At 52.9% G+C, this 23,033-nt stretch overlaps 2 protein-coding genes and 1 long non-coding RNA gene across 6 annotated transcripts in view; 1 reads left to right on the forward strand and 2 right to left on the reverse strand.

The window, feature by feature from the left end:
• The window catches only part of LHPP (phospholysine phosphohistidine inorganic pyrophosphate phosphatase), a 105,813-nt gene extending 88,635 nt beyond the window's left edge, over window positions 1–17,178 (forward strand). The window contains exon 7 of the mRNA XM_064514358.1: window positions 16,430–17,178. Within this exon, the coding sequence (XP_064370428.1) occupies window positions 16,430–16,526 (97 nt within the window). The 3' untranslated portion in view covers window positions 16,527–17,178. The remainder of the gene's footprint in view (window positions 1–16,429) is intronic.
• On the reverse strand, window positions 942–11,209 carry LOC135328761 (uncharacterized). Its single transcript, XR_010389797.1, has 2 exons — window positions 2,717–11,209; window positions 942–2,179 (listed from the first exon to the last, which is right to left on the reverse strand). It is a non-coding gene; the product is annotated as an uncharacterized LOC135328761 (long non-coding RNA).
• A 248-nt stretch (window positions 17,179–17,426) lies between the features above and the next one.
• FAM53B (family with sequence similarity 53 member B) overlaps window positions 17,427–23,033 on the reverse strand; it is a 54,887-nt gene continuing 49,280 nt past the window's right edge. For all 4 annotated transcript variants that reach the window (XM_064514353.1, XM_064514356.1, XM_064514355.1 and 1 more), the window contains one exon: window positions 17,427–20,670. In XM_064514353.1, coding sequence (XP_064370423.1) covers window positions 20,323–20,670 — 348 coding nt within the window. In that variant the 3' untranslated portion in view covers window positions 17,427–20,322. The remainder of the gene's footprint in view (window positions 20,671–23,033) is intronic.

Genomic DNA, 23,033 nt, shown 5'->3' on the forward strand with positions numbered 1-23,033 from the left:
TGTAGCAGGCAGCAAGTCGGACACACTAGCAGCCTTCGCCGGAGGAGCTGTAATGCAAAGTGAGGAGGAAGTGGGTATAAACGTTCGGCTATTCTCATGGTCTAAGTGGAGGGCTGAGAGCCAGGAGCGCTGGGGATTTAATCCTTACACTAACAATGTTAGCTTAGCATACTTTCCGTAATCCATTCTTAAGCACAAACGCCGATGCGGTTTGACACCTTTAAAAATGCGCTAGCTAGCTTTCCTCAGCCCTGCTCCCCGTGCCGTGCCCGTCCGGTGCCGGGAGCGCGTGGGAAGAGCCGGGAGGAGAAGCCCGAAGCCCCAGTCGTCTCTGGGTCGGTTCCCTTCCCTGCTGCCCTCGGCAGTCGCTGTGGCAGCAGCGCAGCACGTTTCTGGCCACGCTCACCAGCAGCTGGAGATGCTTGGGTGATGCTTGGGTGAAGCGTGGCCCGTAAATGCAACGTGGTGCCGTTCTGTGACCAGCTTCCCGTCCTTACGGGACGGGCTTCCGTGCAGGAGCTCAGAGGCTGCAGCCCGCGGCACGAGGCTTTCGTGCCCACCCGCTCAGCTGCCAGACAGGCCTGGTTTTCTCCTCACTGAAACAAAAAAACCCAACGCTGCTGCTCAGATCTGTCACTTTGGGCAGCTGACGCAGCCGCTGAAGAACAGCACCGCGGGTTGCCACCTTTGGGGAATTGTGTGCCGGAGGACCAGAAAGAGCTGCTGTCTTAGTGATGTGCACAGGGCTTTTCTCCCCGCTCAGATACAGTCCCCGTTTCTGTAACAGCCTGTGACAGAACCTGGGAAGAGTTCAGAATAATCCGCGGAAAATGAGGACTTACCTGTAGAATACTGGACGGGTAGGAAACTTTCTTATGCTCTTCTGAACCATTTAATTTGATTTTTATAAGAAAACATGAACAAACACATGCAAATGTGGATTATAGAACAAATTTGCTATTTAATAGAAAAAAATATATTGCAGTAGAACTTGGACATCAGCAAGTCAAGGCTACATTGCTGTAGGTGCAGTGCAGATAGAAAAGGATAATTCCTTGTCCAAAAGCTCATTGCCTTTAATCCAGAAGGTTCTGTATGGATACATCAAGAAGTCTGCAGACATTAGAAAAAAGTATTTCCTAGGCAGACAAAGTCTCATCTGCTTTGCGCTGTGGAAAGTGAAGCAAAAGTGGGCAGATGCTCGCAGCATGCAAACTTCCCAAGAGAAGAGTCTGAACATCTGAGTTATAGAGAGGCTTAAGCAAATGAGCCATAATTTAGAGTAACTGTGGCAAAGTGCATGCTTTTGAAAGCTCTGCTGAGAAGTACCCCCGGTTAATTCAGTGGGAATAAATTAGGCACTTATTAAAAGCTTAGGTCTGAACTCTTCCTGGTCAGTCTTCGTTGTACAAGTTACCAGTGTTTGCACAAGAGCATGTTTAGAGACAAGTGGGTTCCTGAGATCCTTGAGCATAGTGAGGTTGGATTAATATTCCTTCCCTAAATATAACCACTAAATGACTGATTCTCTTGACTCTTAAGCGCTCCTTGTTCTCTTTAGTGTGTCTTTTAGTGGGAATCTTGTCCTAAAACATGCATGGGAGAGCAATCCAGCTGCAATCCCAGCTCATCTGAAGCATCTTGCTTACCTTCAAACTCTTCCCTTGGAACTGGCCAGCATTTTTTCCAACTGCTGCCATCTTTTATACAGAGCGTTGACTTTGGCGCACTCAAAATGCAGTCCTCACATTTGGTGTGAGCAGCTTTGTTTCATCAGTGAAGTCTCACAGAATAAAAATATGGGTAGCATTGCATAGTGATATGTTTAAATTGAGATCCCGAAAGTGCTCTAAGGATGGATGCTGAGTTCCCATTAATTTTATGCAAATTCTCTAAGCATTTCTTTGTAAACCTTTGCCTTGGTCTTTTTTGGTGTTTAATTAAATATTCAAACTTGTCAAATTGACAAATCTGACACTTCAAGTCTGCAAAGGAACTGATGTGAAGAAGACCATACTTGGAATCCCATTAAAAAACTGAGTTGTCCAAAGAAGACAAATTACTGCACAAGGTGATTGCTTTGTAGAAATACAGAGATGCCAGTGTGATACCCAAGAATGCCAGCAGGTCGGATAGGGAGCTCATCTCCCAGTCATCCTCTTCCTCTTTAGCCCAGGATCTGCAGAAAATGCCGGGTAAATACTTTGGATTTGCTATACAGTCAGCAGTTCATCACTCCAGCCTAGGTGTCTGCAAATACCCATTTATTAAACTTTTCTTTCTTTTTCCGAGAAGTGGGCTCTTAGAATAAGAATTGCAACTATCTTCTCATGCACAGAAGAGGTAGTAATCTATTTTGTATTATCTGTCTATATATTAGCCATCTTTAGATTTTTTCTTTAAATAGACTACCTATAATTTATACAATTTAGCAGTTGTTTTTCTTGGAATTTAAGTAGCACCTAAAATAGAAAAATCTGCTCAGGAAGTTTTCTGGGACTCAGAAATGAGTGAAGTGCATGCTGTTCCCTTTCTTTGGGATCGGCGTTTTTCCTGTTCATCTCGTGGTCAATGGTATCACCTCCTCACCACCCCCACCTCTCCCACTAGCACAAACTAATGAAGCCAAATGTTATTTCAAAAATGTAAGCACACAAAAATGTGTCTCCTGAGCAGGGTGCTAAACCCAGCATGACTGTGCAGGGCTGAACCTTACCTTTAATATATAGCCGGGGAGGAGGAGCGGCCGGACAGAGACGCAGCAGAGAGGCCCGGGGTCGGGCAGGCGCCGCTGACCCGTCATTCCTGTTCGCTAGGTCCAGGCTGTGGCCTGACCGTGTCATGGCCCCGTCCGGGCTGAGTGGGTTTTCAGCTGAAGATCTGAAGTGTGCCTTAATTTTCCAACTTGGCTACTTTCTTAGCTTCTTACACAGAAAAGGGTTTGAAGCAGTAAAGTGCTGGTTCATAACACGACTGAATTGGCTCCTAACGTCATCTGAAAAGGAGAATTGCCTACCAACGCGTCCGTCTTCTTGAGCTTCCGGAGAGTCACCCAGATAATTCTCATAGCTTCACTCTCATTTAATTTGATTTAGGAAACACCATCTGAAGATAAATAATATTATCTTTACGGTAGTTCAAATTCCTGTTTGGTGAGAAACAGCCTTTTAATGCTGTATCTTTGAGTGTCTTGTGTAGAGGGTCACATTATCAGTGCAGCTTTGGCCTAATACTTTTAAAATTAAACTTCTCCAAGCAGCAATCTAAACCTTAAATTTAGACTTCTCTCTTTTATAATCCGAAAATCCCCTTTCTTGCTGGTATCTGGATCTGCCAGAGTTCTGTGATTTAAATCCCCCTGCGATGCTTTGCAAATGCAGAAGCCTGCATTCATTTTGCATATTTCATATGGATTATGGAGACAATGGGGTATAGGAAAGCAATGAAATACTCTCCTAGGTTAAGGTCTTTAAAAGCGCCTCACAGAGGAAGGTGCCTGAACGCCACTGGGCTGCAAATTCAGCCCTGGAAATTAATCTTTCCCACTCTAGTGTAATATTAAGTCCCATTAATAGCTAATGCATTGGTTGCATTTAAGATGCACATCTGTTTGTATGTATGCACAAAGAACATATTTATGTCCAGATTCTTTCCTGGAGGCATTTAAAATGATTTTCTACTGAATTGAGTAAGGTCACTTGGCAGAGCCGTACGGGTCATCAATAATTAATCCAAGCAGGCAAGGCCGAGTCTCACGGTGCTTGCAAACACCCCGTTACACTGTAGAGTTTGGCAAAGCAGGGGCAGTTCTTAGGTTTTCTCAGCAAACAGCGAGTGTGTGTTTAACGCGTGAGGAGGGGAGCGAGACTTGCTTTTATGGAAAACATCTGTGCTGCGCACGCGTTGCAGCACGAGGTGCCCCCATCCATATGTAAGCGCAGGGCTCCAGCGGGTGCTGCACCCGGGGCCGTTTCCCTCGCACGGACCTACCTGGCATGGGGGTCATTTCCACCGTGGCGTTGCAGACTGCAGCAGCGCAAGAGGGAGGCCTGACGTTAAGGCCAGAGTCTTTACATCTGCCTCTGGCTATCTAAGCAGTAGGGCTCAGGTAGGAGCTAGCTATCTCGGACGGAGAGAGTCGGTAGGAGAAAATCGTGCCTAGGGAAACCCGGGCAACGTGGCGGAGGAGGGAGAGACGCGGTGCGGGCAGTCCGGACGCAGGTGCTGCTCTGCCCCGGCGAAATAACCCACGGGGCCGGGTCGTCCGGGGGCAGAAAGAGCCCGTTAACTGCCATAAAAGCTTTCACGTTTCGTTACAGCCAGGCATAGGCTTCACCGCTGCAGCGCGCGGCGTGAGCCCAGAGACACTGTCGTGCCTGGCAGAAGGGCCCCTGCGAGCAGCGGGCAGCGAACAAAGGCGCCTTTTGTAGCTCGGGCCTTGCCGGCCCCCTCCCCGGCAGGCCCGCACGAGCGCGCGCCCCGAACCCTGGCTCCTAATGCCTGCTAATGAGCAAGCGCTACTTAGGCAAAACCTTGCCGGCCCGCTCACATGACCGCTGCTTACCGGCACTCCCAGGCTTAGCGCGCGCAGCCGCGGCGTGCACCCCGCGTTTGGGCTCTCCCGTGACCCGTGAGAGGCCCCCGCGTCGATCGCGCTCAGCGCGGGGTCTTTGGAAGGACTCCCAAAACGCGGTGCCGCGTACGGTGGAGCCAGCGCGGTCGCTTTGCCGGTGTCGCTCGGCACAGCCGTTCGGACGCGCCGCTGGAGGTAACCGAGTCGAACGCAGGGCAGTAAATCACAGCCTGCCTTCAGCTGCAAGCTTGCTGCTATTTTAAACCAGACAAAGGGCTCGTGTTGTCGGGAGTTTATCTGTTTCCTCTGGCTGGATCACTTGGCCTAACAGAGTGTGTTGCACAAACATCACCAGTGCTTCTCTGCGCGGGTGTGTCCTCACCCCATGAAGTGCATTAAAATTGCCTCCATGAGGCTAAGGGTGGCACTCACAGGTACGGTAACCGCCTTCTGTCTGAGTCTTCTCTGAGAAGTTCAAGCAAATATCCATCATCCCGAGCGCCGAGCAAGACGGATTTTTGAGCAGCGGTGGCAAACCCGTGGATTCAGGGGGGGACGGGACCACAGTGGGTCCCAGCCTTAGACAGGTAAGGGATGTCATTTGTCAGGAACTCGGCCCCAGCTCAGAGAAGTTGCTCTCTCCTCCTCTTCGGATTCATGGCAGTTTGTCCCTTACAGCTGCCTTGCTGGGAGGAACGTCAGACCCTCTCCTGGTACCTCCGGGCTGCCTGAGCGGCTCGTCATCCGAGGGCCACCGAGTTTCAGCTCTCCCCGTCCCCCGGCGGGCTGCTGTGAGGGCAGGCAGGCTGGAGCCGTCCCGCTCGCACAACCAGCTCCCGCTCCTCTAACGCTGCACGCATACGCTGCTGGCGCGTGGCTCCCCCGCTGAACTGCCCTTGCTTTACAAAATGGGAGAGCTCTGCAGTTTCAACAAGGAAAATTGTTGTTCAGATGCCTGAACACCAGTGGTCTGCTTTTTTAAATATTTGTTGAAACCAGCCTGACTTTACAGTGCATTTTTGCATGAACGGTTTTGGAGGTGGGGGCAAAGAAGTCAGTTCTAACAAAATATTATGCTCTGATGTAATTATATGAAAACATTTCGCTAATAATAGTGTCCCTTATACAGCAGCACTCAGCATCACATTTCCCCATCACAGTACTATGTTTCATGCCTGTTTCTCGGTTAAGCAAGTATATGGACGAATGCGTGAGTTACCCCTCACTTCGTACGCGTGTTTGCCTTCGCTCCCAGGGGTGACAAAGGCGTTGGCTGTGGCTGCCTGCAGCGGGTCTGCAGACCAGCAGCACCCAGAGGCTGCTCCACCGAAAGCCTTCCCGTCGGTGCTCGAGGTGGCCGCTGCGGGTGCGGAAGCACGAGCACCCCGGCATCCCGGCCGGCCGGCAGGTCGGACGCTCCCGTCTCCGTCGGCACAGGGCAGGCGCATTGCTCTGCCGGGGTAACTGAGCTGCAGGCGTCGAGGGCGTGTGCAGTTCGGGACAACGGTGGGAGACGGCATTGCACCAATAGCCAGGGCAGATCGCTCAGCCCCCAGCCTCGCACCCCTCCTGGGACTTCCCAGGCTGATATTCTTCCAGCTGCTGAGGAGCTGGGCAGAATCTGCCTAGTAGGTTATTAATTTCTTCTGCAGATGACATATTTGTATGCTGCTTTCGACAGGCCAGCTGTAGGCATCTGTATGATCTCAGTGCTCCCAGGACAGTCCAGGAAGCCAGCTGTTATTTCAGGCCCACAAGTCAGGTCCATTGTGTGGGTAAGCCACAGCGTTACCATCCCACAGACCTGCCCAGCGTTCAGGGCTGGCGTTCCCCGCAGCAGACGCGGTAGCTGCGGAGCCGCGATAGTCTGCGGTAGCCTCTGCTGCGGGACTGCGGTGGGGTGCCTCACTGGTACCTCCTGGAAGAGGCGGCTCCGAGCTCGTGCTTCGCATGGCTCCAAGAAGACCTTCTCCACACACAGTTTGGGGCTCGGCCTCTCGTTCTGCTCTGTGTGACAGTGCAACCCCACAGTTTTGGGGAAATGCCTTTCCAAAGCTGGACTACGCTGATAGAGGAGTCTGGAGAAGCCTGTATGGCATCTGTGTGTGCCCTATCCACAGCCCGTACAGAGACTTTCAGGACTTTTAGTCTCCAAAGCTCTTAATCTGGCATGTTCACATGTGCTGTATTTCCTGAGAGAGAAAATAAATAGGGATGGGTGGGGGAAAACAGCTGCCTGCGTCATCTGCTTCCTCAATATTGTATATTCAAAGCCTGGTGGGTACAATGCATTCTACAGAAATCAAAAATATCAGAGAATTGGGATTATTCAAGGGATAGCTTACTTCCAGCAGAATAAAGGTCATGCCTGGAAACAGTGCTGTGTACAGGCTGCATTCATGCAATATTTGTGTTACAACTTTCCACATCAGAGATCTGAGATGCACAGATGGGAGGTATGTTAGCCATGGTTTTCGGTTGCATAATTGCCTTCGGTTAGCTCGCTGTCCTCCGGGCAGCTTTTGGTGATATGCCCCAGATATTTTCTGTAAGCTGATGGACCCTCTCGGGCAGGTGAAAAGCACTGATAATGCAAAGCTCAAAGGCATGGATGTTTGCATGATATAAATCAGTCCAGGGAGCGCAAAGATTTCTCTGTAGCAGTCTCCCAGGTTTGCTTGCTGCTTTGTTTTGGGCCCATCCATACTCTCAGCATCCTCCTTCACACGCATGTTTCTAGGTTTGTGTACCTGAGCTCATCGTTTACAGCATCGCCGTGCAGCCAGCCGATGACAAACAAACAAATTGCCACAACACCGATTAAATTTTCAACACGTGTACATTTAAAAAGTGCAAGTGTTCACACCAGGAAGTGCACTGAAATGCAGAAAAACAAAGATCTAGGTAACGCTGCCTCACATTTGCCAAGCATTTTTTTTTAGGTAATTTATGCAGGAAGATAACTCTCCATCCCCTCAGTCTCGGTATTTTCCCGTGTGTTGAGGTGTATTGCCTGGAGAAGCGTTGTGCCTGAGCTGGTTTCTTCAGCTCAGTTAAAGCCATAGCTGTTACACATAAAACAGAGCAATTAAGAGACAAGCCCACAGACTTCCCTGAGATGTTAGCAAACAATTTGGCTGTTAATTCCTACCTGTTTGTGGATGCTCAAATATAAATGAGTTGCAATTAAACACAATTAGCTCGTGTTTTGAGACACTTGAGAGTCCTCGTCCCAACACCTTACCCATAAAATGACATAAAATGACGTCCTTTCTGAGACCTGATCCAAAGCAGCGTGCGTTCAGTTAGGTGGCTGCGGCGCTGCTTCGTCTCTCATCGTACCTTCAGGAAACAGGCTGTATGGATATTTATTAACCGCACACCAGTGTGCTGCCAGTCTTTGTGATTTATTGGGGTTTTCAGTGCTGAACTGATTAAATTGCACGTTTAACAAAAAAGAGGGCTTCACTTGTAGCTCTGAGGAAAATTATTGCATCTGTCCAAAGAAGCTAGCAAAGGTTAACAGTGTCTGTTTACATTCCTCATAAGGGAAATCTCGTTAAACTCTGTCTCACATGTTTTACAGCCCTGGTAAGAGCCCCTGAAGAATACGTTGTCAGGAGAAATAGTTTTAATCTTTTTTATCTAATTTTATGCAGCAGGAGTGTACCCTGTTTAATTAGGGAGCTGGTGGGAATCTGGTGGTGTGGCACAAAGAGGTCCCTTGTAGCAGCCCGGGCGGGGGGGCTTCTCGAGAAGGTCGGCGGGAGGGGGGCACGCATTGTGCGAGCAGGTCTGCCAGATGACTGCCGCGTTGAACCGGGGAACGTGAGATCATTTGTCTTCTTCCAGTTAACTTCTGCGCCTTGCTTTGGCCCTGCGTGTTGTTTTGCCTACACACCCCTATTTTTAAGGCGCTCTGCAGAAAGCTCGTTTTAATCTGCAGGACTGACGGTGCGTTGATCAATCACCATCTGCTTTCGTTTGCTGAAGTCAAGTTTCTGCAGGTCTCAGGTTGATCTGAATTACGGAGCTGTTTTCATCCCTGTGGCCATGACAGTCTGTGTCGACTACCCCTATTTACGCTTGTAGCTGTTAAACCTCTCATATTTTGTCGATGCCGTAATTCAGCGGTCTCCTTTTTGCTCTCCATATATTTTGTTGGAAATGAGTGCAAGCAAGGCACTTAGAAAGTCGCTGCAGCCAGTATGTCAGATTTGCTAGAGCAGCATTACGTGAGTGTTTTGTGTGCAGACTGAAAACACCCACTTGTTGCTCCCATCGAGGAGTTTGGCTATCAACTTCTCAAAATACCTCCGTGATCCTGTCAGCCTGTTTTAGCTCACAAACATGCTGCAACCCAAATTCTTTGCTGAGAAACATTTCCTTGCAGCAGTTCTGTTAGTGAAGGCTGCCAGCAATGGCAGATGCCCACCTCGGCCCACACATACAAGAGCGCAGGTTCCCGCAGCCCCGAATCCCAGCTGATGGGAGAGATTTTGCATGGGAGTGAAAGCAGTTAATGTTCTTAGGGGCATCCTTTTACGCTATCCCTAGCAGCACTCTCTTCAGTATGTATTTATTTAGCTTCATTTACTTTAAAAACTCCTAGTTGTCCTTGCAAAGTAATATGCAAAACCTGCGTAGCTCACTGCATCCATCCCAGATCTGCCACCATATCTGGGTGAACCATCACCGCTGTTAACCGGGCACAGGAGATTACGTAGCAGTTCAGGGCAATTCAAGAACGCTCTTCATAGCTGAGTGTAGGTAGGGAATTTAGCTTGTCAGAGCAGATTTATCCGAGTGGAAATTTGATCCAGACAGTAGGTGAATATTCTTACTCTTGCACAAACCTCGTCATCTGGGATTGGTGTTTATGCTTCCCCCCAAAAAGAAGCCATCTCTTCCTGCTCACCAGCAGCCTTCATACCATGCTAGAGCTTTTCTGATCGAGTGGCTGAGTGAAGAGTTAATATCACAGAGGCAGCTTCCCGCAGCACTCTGCCGTTTCCTTGATGTCTCACGTTCAAGCATTGATCCAAACTAACCAGTTTGGTCTGGGCGGAGGAGCTGGCTCCCAGCACGTGGTGCTATAGATAGCTGCTGAACTTCTGCAGCACTGACAGTGACAAATAGTCCCTGGGAGAAGAGGATGTTTAGTCATCTCCTGAGGATGATTTGATGGAGTAACTACCAAGCCTCGAGACCTCTTGCCAGGTTGCATCATGCTAAAGATACTGCGTATTTTCAATGTGTTGTAATGTACCGATAATTTTGGATTGCTTTTTCTTTTAAAGAACTTATTCCCTGGGGCTTCCTTTCAGCTTCTGGATGGGGGTCAGGCACAGGGCCGCGTGTCACTGAGCCCTAGCAGCACAGCACGAGGCTTGGCAATGGCCATTTGCACACACAAAAAGTTGTTCTTCCTGAGAATAGCCTGGAGCCAGTGCTTCCTCCCCAAATGTTACTGAAACAAAAGCTTCTCCAAAAGCTGTTCTCAGCTGTGATAACCTGCCCAGACACGTAACTCTATTTATCACACACTAGACCCGACCCTCTCTCTCCCAGTCAGGCAGAGCTCTCACAGATCTTGCACAGCGCAGTGCTCCCCCATTGCGTCTTGCCCTCACGGTACAGTGGTTGGATACTGCCGTACATGTGGCACCTCTGCGACCACCAGGACTGGGGACGGCACTAGCCCGTCCCACACTGGGCTAGGTAGCACGCGTTGCATCGGATGCCGCTGATGACGTTGGTCAAGGCCAGAAACCCAACAGCGCTGGTCAGCGGCAGAGTCTGCTTGAGCGAGAGCCTGAGAGTGTGCCGGCCACCCCGAAGGTTTGGCGTGAAAGGGTGGTGATCCCAGCAGGGCGGATGGTGGGCTCCGTGCAGCCTGGCATCTCAGGTGCCCTTTTGTTTCATCACGGATCCTGTGGATGTTAAACTATCTGTTGGGGCATTTGATCAGGCCTATGGCCTCTTCTATGCTGGACTTACCTCCAGAGGTAAAATCAGACCTTTACATAAGGGACATTGGAAATCATGCTTGACCAATCTGATAGCCTTCTGTGATGGGATGACTGGCTGGGTAGATGAGGGGAGAGCAGTGGATGTTGTCTGCCTTGACTTCAGCCAGGCTTTCAGCACTGACTCCCATCACATCCTCATAGTTAAGCTCAGGAAGTGCGAGTTAGATGGGTGGACCATGAGGTGGACTGGGACCCGGCTGAAGGGCAGAGCTCAGAGGGTTGTGATCAGTGGCGCAGTCTAGTCGGAGGCCTGTAGCTAGCGGTGTCACCAGGGGCCAGTACTGGGTCCAGTCTTGTTCAGCTTCTTCATCAGTGACCTGGACGAAGGGGCAGAGTGCTCCCTCAGCAAGTTTGCTGACGATACCAAACTGGGAGGAGTGGCTGAGACACCAGAGGGCTGTGCTGCCATTCAGAGAGACCTGGACAGGCTGGAGAGTTGGGCGGAGAAGAACCTCATGAAGCTCAACCAAGGCAAGTGCAGGGTCCTGCCCCTGGGGAGGAATAACCCCATGCACCAGTACAGGCTGGGGGCTGACCTGCTGGAAAGCAGCTCTGCGGAGAAGGACCTGGGGGTCCTGGTGGACAGCAAGTTGACCATGAGCCAGCAATGGGCCCCTGTGGCCAAGAAGGCCAATGGTATCCCGGGGTGCATTAGGAAGATGTCAGCAGGTCAAGGGAGGTGATCCTCCCCCTCTACTCAGCCCTGGGGAGGCCACATCTTGGAGTACTGTGTCCAGTTCTGGGCTCCCCAGCCCAAGAGAGACATGGAGCTACTGGAGAGAGTCCAGCGCAGGGCTATGGAGATGATTAGGGGACTGGAGCATCTCCCCTGTGAGGAAAGGCTGAGAGAGCTGGGCCTGTTCAGCCTGGAGAAGAGAAGACCGAGAGGGCATCTTATCAACGAATGCAAATATCTGAAGGGAGGGTGTCAAGAGGATGGGGCCAGACTCTTTTCAGTGGTGCCCAGCGACAGGACAAGAGGCAACAGGCACAAACAGAAACACAGGAAGGTCCATCTGAACATGAGGAAAAACTTCTTTACTGTGAGGGTGACAGAGCACTGGAACAGGTTGCCCAGAGAGGTTGTGGAGTCTCCTTCTCTGGGGGTATTCAAAACCCACCTGGATGCAATCCTGTGCAACGTGGTCTAGGTGATCCTGCTTGAGTAGGGGGGTTGGACTAGATGATCTCCAGAGGTCCCTTCCAACCTCAACCATTCTGTGATTTTGTGACATGAGACTGCTGTTTCTGCAGTGCTTGTCAGTGGTGCCTGAGGTGCCCGACCTTAGTGAGAAGCTGGTGATGCTCCTTGCAGAGGAGACCTCAGCACAGGTCTTCTTTCAAGGGGAGAAAAGAGGGTGCCAGGAGGTCCTGAAATTGCAATGTTGCAAAAGATTTCCTCTCTGCAGTTTGAGAATAGGCAGACTGTAGCTGGGATCCGGGAAGGGCCACCTTCGGTCTCAGAGGGCAGTGCAGTCCCTGTGCTAACTCAGGTCTTTCTCTGGCCACTCCGTTTGCCAACAGGATGGCCGCAGAGAGCTGATGCAGAGATGGAGTGCCACCAAAAACTCATTTCATGTAGCAAGCAGCAGGCAATCATGACTAACCTGGGCTTGACACAATTCCGTGTGTATGGATCTAGGCTGTGGAGCTAAATCATTCCGAAGAATTCTTGCTTAACTGAGGAGAGTGTTTCCCAAAGCTGTAGCTGATTTTTCTCAGGCGATTTTGTGCACTGGCCAAGACTGCTGACAGCTCAATATTAAGCTACAGAACAAAATTTTCTGTCATTTTGATTTATGTCCCTTCTCTGCAACCAGAGTCCCACATAAAGAATCAGAAGGAGTTTATCTCAAAGTTAGCTCCTTCTAACTTTATTCTTAAGCTGACCTGCAAATTAAACATATTTTTAGATTTTTTTTTTATTTTTGGAATATGAAAGAGAAAAGTACTAAATGACAATCTCCGCTTTGAGTTTTGTGACCATCTGTTATGATGTCTGTAATAGTGCAAATTTTCATAAATGCAAAAAAAGTCATCACTGAAAGAGAAAAGAAGCTGAAAATGTGAGAGCAAGAAGTGGTCTTGGCCAAGGTTTTCAGCTGTCCCCGACAACCCTGTCCAGGGAGATGCTTAGGCACCAGGACGTTCACTGAAGCAGTCCTTAGGTGCCCGGCTCCAGAAGTGCCATGCACTGGGCTGAGTTAGGTGCCTGCATTTTATGTGAGAAGAAGAAAGAGTGAAAGCAAGAGAGCCGGGGCCCCGTCCCATTCCCTGCGATTCCTGCTGGTTTTGTGCTGCGTGAACTGCACCAGCAGCCAGGGACTCGGGACTGCGATCAGGGTTTTCTCTTCCCAGTTGTCCTAGCTACAGATCCACTCCTTTAAGGTCTAAAATATGATGTTTCAGCACAGTGCTCATCTCAGAATATCTTAAAACCCTGCATAGCTGGAGTTTTCTCCTGGGAAGAAGTCTGCAGCCCCTCAGGGATAGGTTCATGCAGAACCAGGGTCTTCGATTCCTGGAAACAAGAGGCAGAGAGTGAAGTTCTCTGGCCATTTGCCTGTTATGCAGAAGGGGGTTCATTCCTCATATTTTTTTTTTGGGGGGGGGGGGGTGGCTGTGACATGGTTTATTCTGGGTTTGTGCTCTCTGCATGTGTTTGACATTGCCGGAGTGTGTCTGAAGAGATGGAGCCTTCTGAGGAGGCCCGCGCTGGGGCCACTGGTTATCACGCGGCGTGCCAGGGGCCGTGTGACGCTGCAGCACAGCCCTATCGTCCTGCCGCGTTTCCAGAACTGGGCCTTGGGCTCCTAAATGATTTCGGTGCTTTTGGAGCGTTGCCTCTTGGCAGTAGTGGTTGGGAATTACTGCTTACAGTTTCCTTTCGACAGATGCTCAGAAGAGCGGTACTGAACTCGGATAAAAAAGCCATTACTTGGCTATTTGTTTGCAGTTCTGTGATTTACAAAGCATTCTGCGAGACAAAAGAAGTGGCCACATGAAACGCTTCTTGGAGCAGTACTGACAGGAATAAAAGCTTCTCAGCAGAGCCCTGGGAGAAGGCAAAAGAGCAGGAAGGTTTGTTTTATTTCTGTGCTCAGCTTTGCCTTGGAGTCCAGACCGTTTTATTTATTATATTTCCCCCCACTTAGCAGAGACCAGCGTATGTAATCTAAGACATATGATAGGAGACACGTCTCAAAAGTAAAACCCCAGAATCTGACACGAGTTGAAAGTAAATACACTTTCTGGCCCAGCGGCAGTGATTGCTTCTGGCCTGACAGCGCTGTGTCCCAGGGCTGGTGTCCCCAGGGAAGCTGCACGCCTGTAGAGAAGGATGTAGGGGTTCATCCACACTGGGCAAGTCGTGCCGGCCTGCTTCAGCCACGCAGGTAAAGCACCTGCTCGACTGCTGGATTCTGCTTAAATCCCATTTACTTTAATGGGAAACGTCTGCTGCATAAGGGCTACATATTTCTCTCATTTTCCTCTGGACCTGCTGCATAAGGGCTACATACTTCTCTCGTTTTCTTCTGGATAATGCCGGTAACATGTTATTAAAACCATTGAAACTCTTGCATTGTAAGAGAGAGCATCTGTCTGCAAAATGTGTAGCAAAAGAGTGTTTTAGGGTTCCCACTTGTAACCCTGTAGGGTATCAGGCTGTAAAGTAGAAGATAAATAATGAGTTTCAGGTGAATAACAGGAGCGCGGCAGATGAAGCCCATGTCCAAGCTGGCTGCAAGAGCGTGCAGTACTTTGTGTCACGTATTCCCCAGGCAGTGTCTTACCTCTTCCTAGTTTTCCTACTCGAGATTCTGCGTATACCTGTCAGACACCGCTGTGCGGTCCTTCCCCTGCAGGACGATGGAAGTGGCAAGCCGCTGGTGGGCATTCTTGCGGTGCTCGGCACACGAACGGACAGCCCTCAGGTTCTCCGGTGAAAGGCAGGCAACAGACCGCTTCGAAAGTGTTGCCCGTGCTTTTCACGTTGGCCAACTAGATCTGGGGGAGACCTGGCTTCCCTCCGTCAATGCTGCCCCAGGTTGGGGCCGGGCATCCACGACCTCTGGAGGTAACAGCTGAGCTCCACGGGAGCTGGCACGAGTGTCCTGCAGACCTCAGCCGAGCCACGAGTCCATGGCTGCTCAGTCTGTGCGTTGCGATGGCATGTTATTTGGATGGCTGGGCAAAAATAAACACGGAGTTCCTCTGCGGTGTGTGGGATGGCAGTGCTGAGGTCATACCGTGTGGTTCGACCGACCGGGGGGAACAGTCAGGTGTGCTCACCCCCTCTCTTCGTGTGGAAGGGACAGTTGTGTCTTGAACGCATTGTCTGATGGCGCATGTATGTTCTTGTGCCTGTTCAATGCTCAACTGGGTGACGTTCGAGACCGTGTCTGCACTGCTCCCTGCCCGGTGGCTCTACCGCATCGGGAGCTTCCCCAAGATGCTTCGCTCGCAGCTTGTCATCGGGGGCTCCAGGGCTGGGGGTGTCTGGCTGCGGCTGGACTGAAGGGCATGCGGCATTACCAGCCCCACTGTGCCGGAGGAGCCGCGCTGAGCTGATTCACAGTCTTCTCAGGTGGACTGCAACGTCCTTAAACACCAGCAACATCTGTACATTCCTTGGCCTCAACCTGCAGTGTATTCCTAGGAAGAATTGCATTACCTGAGCCCGATTTCCTAGGGCGCTATGTTCCAGTGTAGCTGCCCACGAGAGGCTCTGCCGGCGCGAGGAGCTCAAGCGCTCAGGAACGAAGAGCGCGTCTGAAAGATGAACAGAAAGGAAGGAGCCCTGGGAAGCTTTAGTGCACAACTGGAGGAGTAATTTGGTACTTGTGCAGACAAGTACTCCCCAAATTCTGCAGACTGTAAATACGAATAATGATCTCCCTGCCGCCCGTGCATCCAACGGGAAATGCATCTTCCCCGCTGAGAAAAGAGCTCTCACTAAATGGAGTCGTGCCCTTTGCAGGGACCAAGAGAGGTGGGAGCTAGACATTAGGGCTCTCATCTCTCTCCCAGAGGAAAGCCATTAAGCGTATAAAAGACATATGTTTGCTGTTCAACAGCTGTTTGCTTTCTCAGCCCAGCAGCCGTGATAGTGCCATGAGGTTCGGAGCCATCGGCAGGAAAATCTGACTGGGCTGTTTCTGCCTCCACTGTGTCTGTCTGCCTGCCCCCCCGCCGCCAGCAACACTGCTGACTCAGTAAAAGGGGCTTGAGCATCTGCGCCAGGTTAGGCCAGTGTCTTCAGCGGGATTGCCGGCGACTGCGGCTCCCCGCCGCTCACTGCGGGCCAGGGGCCCGTGCCGAAGGGTGTCCGACAGCTCCTCATGGTTGTGCCATGAATCTGACTTACAGGAAGACGGTGGTCTTGCAAAATTAAACCCTGTCACGGCCTTCTCGTTAGCGAAAGCTACGTGCAGACCTTTCCTGTCCCTAGGTCAGAAGGGAATTCTCATTTTCCTTAGTTACTTCTAGAGAAAAAACAGAGAATAATTATTTGCACAGGCTCGCAGTGAAGCGTCTTCTCGGAGATTCCCATCAGCTATTACTATTGTCTGAATGAAGGTGCCACGCAAAATGCAGTGCATTAACTTGGATTAGTTGGTTAATTATGCGGCTCACTTTCCGCACAAGGTAGCGCAAAGCTTTGCCCGGTCAAGCAGCCCAGCTACACAAGCGTGGGGCTCTGCCAGCCGGCACAGGGCTGGTACGAGGCGAGGTACGGGGAGGAGAGGCAGAGGGAAGGGGATGAGGAGCGACGAACAACTCGCTCCACTTTTCTCACCCTTGCCCTCTGTCCCCTTTGCAGGCCCAGCGATGAAAACCACCCCCAGGTGAAGCCCGACGCCTACGTGAACAACCTCGCCGAGGCGGTCGAGCTGCTTCTGCAGGAGCTGCGCGAGTGACGGGCTGACGGCGTGGTGCTGCGGCCCCGCGCACCGGCCCCCTCGGCCGCTCCGCACTCACCCGCCTCCTCCAGCGCCTCGTGACGGAGCGACGGGCGGCCCTTCCCGGGGTGGAAAACACCGCGGCTCTCGCCGTTTCCCATACGGGGACTAAAATCAGACACTAACCTTAGCAAAGGGAGGCCCAAACTCGGGGTCTTCCATGCCCTTCCCCAGTTTTTGTCGCCCGGGTATCATACAGCCGGCAGAAGAAGAGCAGCGTGGGGCAGCACGGGGTGCCTGCAGCCTGCCCCTGCTCGGGGTTACGGCACTAAGCTCACCGGCGTGAACAGAGCTAGCTCTCACATGAAAAGTCCTGTGCTTGCAGCTGAGGAACCTGCGTCGTGGCTGTTCCTGCTTAGGATGGCGTGAAAACGTGGAAAGCGCCGTGAGAAACGGCATGCACGTGCCGTGCAGGGCCGGGGCGGGCCGGCGCTGCCCTTCCCGCTCACCAGCCCGGCTCGCCGCAGCCCCGCTCGGCACTCCGGGGCCTCCCGTAACGCTGGGGCCCTTCGGAAGACCCTACCGAGGGGCCCGCACGTCGCTCCGACCCGTAACTGTGTTCCTCCCAGGGATCGCCGGGGTAGCTAATAAACACAGTGCTGCGAGCGTGCCGCCGCGTCCGTGTGCTCAATCGGCGGGGCCGGCCTTCGGGGCGGAGGGCCCAGCGCGAGGTCGCGGGGGAAAGGGTGTCACCTGCGGGCATAAAAAAATCCTAGACCTTGCTTTGCGTCTAGTTTTTACCTCTCCAGGTGACCGGCGCACGCGCGGCAGGCGGCTCCCGCGGCGGCTGCCCACCCCGCGCCCCCGCCCCGCGCGCGGCCCCACAGACGGGCAGAGACGGAGGCCGGCCCGGCCCGGTACCGAACCAGGAAGCTTTATTTACACAGTAAAAGTAACAAGCAATTTCCTGAGACCGAGCTGCTCTAGTGCAATCAAGTCGTGGAGCGAGTACAAACGCGCAGTCCCTCGCCGCCCCGGCCCCGCGGCCGCCCCGCGCGAGCAGCAGCGAGAGGGACTTTGTTACTACAGGTCAGAGCTTCAGAAGGCTTTTTTTTTTCTTTTTTTTTGGCCATCTTTTGATTCTTGACCACCAAAAACATGAACGCTGTGAAGCACTGCTACAATCCTAAGGTATCCTACCTAAGTCTGTCGTCCTGGTCAGCCAGGAGCTTTTAAACAATGCACTTGAAACACAACTTTCTTGGCCAAATTGGCTATGCTATAACATGAAAAATTACAATCTACTTTACACATACTTCTTTTTGTCTTTTTTCTTTTTTTTGAAGATGTAATCTTTCATAGGACAGGCTCAGAGAGCTACATCTGCACATACACGGCAGCATCCCCGTGCGCATGTTACCAGTGCTACGCATTTTCCTATTAAAATCCTTTTTTTTTTTTAAGAATCGTACTGATGAAATCTTATTGCTGATGATAAAGTCCGGTTTTGTCCTGCAGCGTCTGCTGGCCCCACTGCTCCGTGCCTCGAACCAGCGCCCGAATGGCCTTGCGGTAACGGGACCCTACGCTACGCAGCCCAGGCCGCCCTCCGCCGTCCGCGGGCCGTTCCCCGCCGCGCTCCGGCAGGTGGGAGCGGGGCCACCGCAGCATCTCTGCAGGAGCTGAAGTCCTCTAAAAACGGAAGGCGCGGTGTCCCCTGCGCGGGGAGCCGCCGCTTTTCACCGGTGCCGCTGGGGCAACACAGCTCCTAGCTTTACAATCAACGGGATGTCCCCTGACTCTGAGGCACATACTATATTTATATTTAATATTTTTAATTATTTTATTTATATATATATTTATATATATATAAATCCACAAACGTTTTACCTCTACAGAGAGAAAAAAAAAAAAAAGTAAGGCTTTCTTAAACTGAAAGTAAGTACATAAAATCATACAAAACCAACAAAATACCCAACAGAACACCGCTGTGGCCTAAAAAAAAAAAGAAAAATCGCAGCTATCTGCAGTTTGTGCCTAAGCTCACGTGCCCGGTATAAGGCCATGCCTCCTTGGAGAAGCGTCTTAGTAAGGCAAACGGGTTGTGCTGTATGTAAACGGTGTGCTGCGGCCTCCAGCACGGCACCGCGGCAGCCGGGGGGGCAGAGGCCGTGCGGGGTGCCACCCCGGGACGCAGGAGCGCCCACACCGCAGCGCAGCGCCGCGCGTCCCCGGCACGCGGGGGGCCGCAGGAGCCCGGCAGCGAGGGGCTCGGGGGCGGTCGCACCCACCGTGCCCGTCGCGCTTGGCGGCCTCGGGGGATGCCGGGCATGGGGAAGGCTCGCAGTCGACAGCGCGCCGCGGAGCTGCGTCTGCCCGTGCGGCAGCGTGTCAGTGCGGTGCTCCCGGGTGCAGGGAAGCACCTCCACGAAGCAATCCTCTGCCACAAGCGACCGCCCCGAAGCGTCTCCCAGGGAAGGGTGTGTGCAGCGGGGAGGCACCGGAGCGCGAGCGGGGGCTCTAAAAACTTAGCCAGGGTGCATCTATCTCAGACGGCACTTGGAGAGAGCCATAGATCCCAAAAAACGAGCAGCCGGCCCCATCCCGCAGCGTGCCTGCCGGCCTGCGCCGCCTGCGGGGTCCAGCCCGAAACGGGCCCTGCTGCGAGCCAACTCGGCACCGTGCGAGCCGGCTGCACGGGTGCAAGGCTCCATGGCCGGACGGGCCCCATGGGGCTACCACAGGCCTCCCACACCGCCGCAGAAACGAGTGCCGGAACAGAAACGATTAACAAAATCTGTACCGGTGGCTTTTGACCTCTTCCGATTTATGGAATCCTAAACGTTTTCCAGCGGAAGTGCTGAACCCCTCCAGGAATTTCCCATGCTTAAATCGTTGCTAGCACCTATGACTTTCCTTTCCTCTATCACTTCTGTCACCCGCTGGAAGTAACCCATGAGCCCCGAGGAACCTGCAGACCCGGTGCCGAAAGCCACCCGCGCAGCTTTGCTATAGGTTTAAAAAAATTCAGGTGGGGGAGAAGTGTGTGTCCTTCTAAGCCTGTTAGCAGGTGGACAGCTGATTTTTCCGAGGCGAATGCATGTCGTACAAACACCACGGTCACCACTTTATCTGTGCTGAGCGAAGGCACAGGAAGAGGGAAAAGCTTTCAGTGCTGCTACCTGAATTTTCAGCATTTTGACAGCTTACTTGGGTCAAGTAATCCTATGGCGTGTCACGTGGCACCACTTCACAGTAAGACAGAGCGGGAAAAGCGCGTGGGAACAGCGTCCCGGCCAGCGCGCGGGGAAGAGCGTGGGGCTGGTGGTCCCCGAGCCCGCCCTGCTCGCTCTGCAGAGCACGGCTCATGCACTCCCTCCTTTTTATCCTTCTTTCCTCACTTTTCCCAGACCCCGCTGGTGGTGGTTTACTGCTGAAGCCCTTTCTGAACACACAGCCATCTGAACCGAGCGCGTGGCTGAAGCCGTGGGCTGCGGCTCCGGCTTCACGACCGCTGCTTGCTCGCGCTCGGAGGCCAGCCAGGGCCCTGGAGCTCTGCAACTCCCGCTTCTGACGCCGGCGGGCCACCTTCTCACGCGAGCTGGTACCTGGCTGCCGTCGCTACAAAGAACTGCAAGATTTATGCACACACACACACAAAATTGCTCTGGATACCTGATGAGATTTTGGCAAAGCTGCTTCGTCCCCTTCAGCCGGCAGGAGAAGGCCGCTAGCACAGTATAAACCAAGCACGGCAACCGGGGTGCCCCCGCCCTCCGCGCCCAGGCCCGCCCCGAGGCGCCACGCTCCCCTCTCAGTTGTTTTCTATCTGCTCAATGTCGATCTCGCCGTCGAGCTGGAAGACGCCGCCGCCCGCGGCCCCGCCGCGCCGCCAGGGTGCCCGCGCCTCCTCCTTCCCGCCGCCCTCGTCCTCGGCGCCGCCGAAGTCCGCCTCCTCGCCGCAGAGCTCCTCCCTGCCGGCGCCGCAGTCCTCGGCGCGCCGCCGCGGCTCCGGCACCGGCGTGCAGGCGGGCGTCCGGCCCGGCATCACGTCCGCGGAGCCGGGCGCCGCCGGCCAGGGCTCGGCGCGGAAGGGCTTCTGCTGGGCGCCGTCCTCCGGCGCGGCGCTAAGGCAGCTCAGGCTGTTGAAGGTCTGGCGGTTCTGCGGAGGGAAGGGAGAGCAGGCGGCTGAAATAGGCGTCGAGTGGCTTATTAAATTAAACGAGTCGGGAAAAGGAAGCGGCGTAACGAGAAGCAGGAGCTGGAAGTGTGAAGTCGGATAAAGGCGTGTTAGAAGTGAAGGCAATGTAAAGGCTGGGAGGAATGACCAAGGGCAGTGGTGGGACTCCATCCCTTCCTCTCTTTAAATCAGACTGGGTACACGCCGGGGTCTAAATTTAAGTCAAACCTTGCTTTTGCTCGCACGCTGTCACTTTGTCAAAGCCTTGGCAGCGGCGAGGAGCTCAGGGGCATTCGGAGTCCTTCACCCTGGAGCACGTCCAACGCGAGACCTCCCTGAGCCGCCGCCTGGCGCAAACCACCTACCTGACGTGCCGTGCCTCCTACTCAGCCAGCTCTTTGCAGGGGTGAACTAAACTCTGATCGGTCAATGCCAATAAAAACAGAACTGCCGCGCTGCCGACGCTGGCTGGGGGGCAAAGCACTCGCACCGTCGCCGGTGCTGCGAGACAAGAAACCCTTGGTCTCAGCTGTCGGGTAAGATGTGGCCGTTCAACGACCAGCCTCTATGTCATCGTCTTTCTCCCTAAAATCCTATAATGACCATTTTCAAGCAGTATTTCGAAGTCATGTGCAGGACGCCCTGCTGGCCGCGGGGTCCTGGGGAGGAAACGGAGGTTAGCAAATGCACCTTCGGCGGGGGCCGCGGCGGCCTCTGCTCCCAACGCAGCAGGCCGGCAGAGCAAACCGCTGCAGCGGCCGCGAGCCCTCCGCTGCCTCGAGGCGCCGCGGCAGAGCTCCTCGCTAGGTACCTCCCAGCGCTCAGCGCGGGTGTTTCCAGTGTGCCTCCAGTAAGCGAAGTGCTGGAAGGAAGCACCTCTGCCAGCTCAACAGTGCCAGTGCGAAACCTGAAGCGTGTTTGCAATGAGCCGGGGCGCTCGGATTCCTCACCTTTAAAGAGAGGGTGGGCTTCTCTTGGTGTCCACTCACACACACCTGAGATGAGAAGGCCACAGCAGCAGCTGCATCTCACGTGCTTTGACTGTAGGACACTGGCATGTGAGACCAATGAAGAGCGTGAGTGAAACAAACTACTATGCAGGTGAAAAGCCACACTCCCAAATGAGTTATCGGTAGTTCCCTGGCTAGATGGAAACACGCATCAGGCGGGATTCCCCGGGGCCTTGCACAGGGTCGGGGATGAGGCAGTATTTTCTTGAACAACCTAGATGATGAAGTAGAGAGTGGACCGGTTAAATGTGCAAGCGCTGCAAGCTGGCAGGGACAGCCAGGGCTCTGGAAGGCAGCCCAGAATCCAGTCTAAGCGCCACAAACTGGGAATACCGTCTGAAAAAAGAGGATAGCGTTAAATATGGCAGGAATAACCAACAAATGCATCAAGGGGGACAGCTTGCTCTGTGGGAAAGGACTGTGGGGTTACTGCGAATGGAAAGCTGAGCGTGAGCCAAACGGTGTCACGTTCCTGCAAAAAAGCCGCGGGCCGGCCTGGGATGAGGCACCGGGTCACAGCCTGCGCGGCGCAGTAATGCTGCCCGTCAGCGCGGAGCCGGGAGGCCGCGGCCGGCCACCCGCACCCGCCCTGCAAGAAGGAGGCGGTCCAGCTGCAGAGAGGCCGCGGCAGCGGGATGGATGAGGCCAGGTGACCTGGCCTCAAGGAGCAGTTTAAAAGACAGTTTAGCTTGAGAAAGGCAGACCGAGGGGGAGGGATGAGGGCAGGCTTGGAGGATGTGAAACACAGCTGGAGAGAAGAAACAAATGACCTGTTCTCCCATCTACAGCAACAGAGCTAGGCAAAAAGGGCTGAAACTGCAGGAAAGAAGGCTTGGTGCTGTATTAGGAAAAGCTGTCTAACAAGAAAGAGACTGGAGCACTGCTAAAGAAGGCTTAACGCCGCTGTGAAGTCTCCATCGCTGGAACCCTCTACCACAGGTTAGACAAACGTTATTTTGAGGTTGCCTGGGGATAGCAGGACAGTGTAAGAGAGCCTTGGGGTCTCTCATGCCCGTGTATCTGGGACGTCCAAAGCCAGAGCCAACAGGAGAAAACCCGTGCTGTTCCCAGCACAGGCTCCATCCAAGACCCCGGGCCATATTGAAGCTGGAGTAACCAGGAGCGCTTTGTTACTCCAGCAGAGCATCATTCCCTTGAAGCGAAAGGGCTGTTGTCTCCATCCATAGAGGCAAATTTCACTACCAAACATGCAGCGTGAAAGAACAGCACTGCTCCAAGTTTGTCCTGATTGACATTCCCAGGAAATTAAAACACATTTGCTTGAGGTTTTTTTCTCACTCATGAACCTTGCAAATCAGGATAAATTGGGAGTAA

Source organism: Dromaius novaehollandiae, chromosome 6, assembly GCF_036370855.1.
Source record: "Dromaius novaehollandiae isolate bDroNov1 chromosome 6, bDroNov1.hap1, whole genome shotgun sequence".
Lineage (NCBI taxonomy): Eukaryota > Metazoa > Chordata > Aves > Casuariiformes > Dromaiidae > Dromaius > Dromaius novaehollandiae.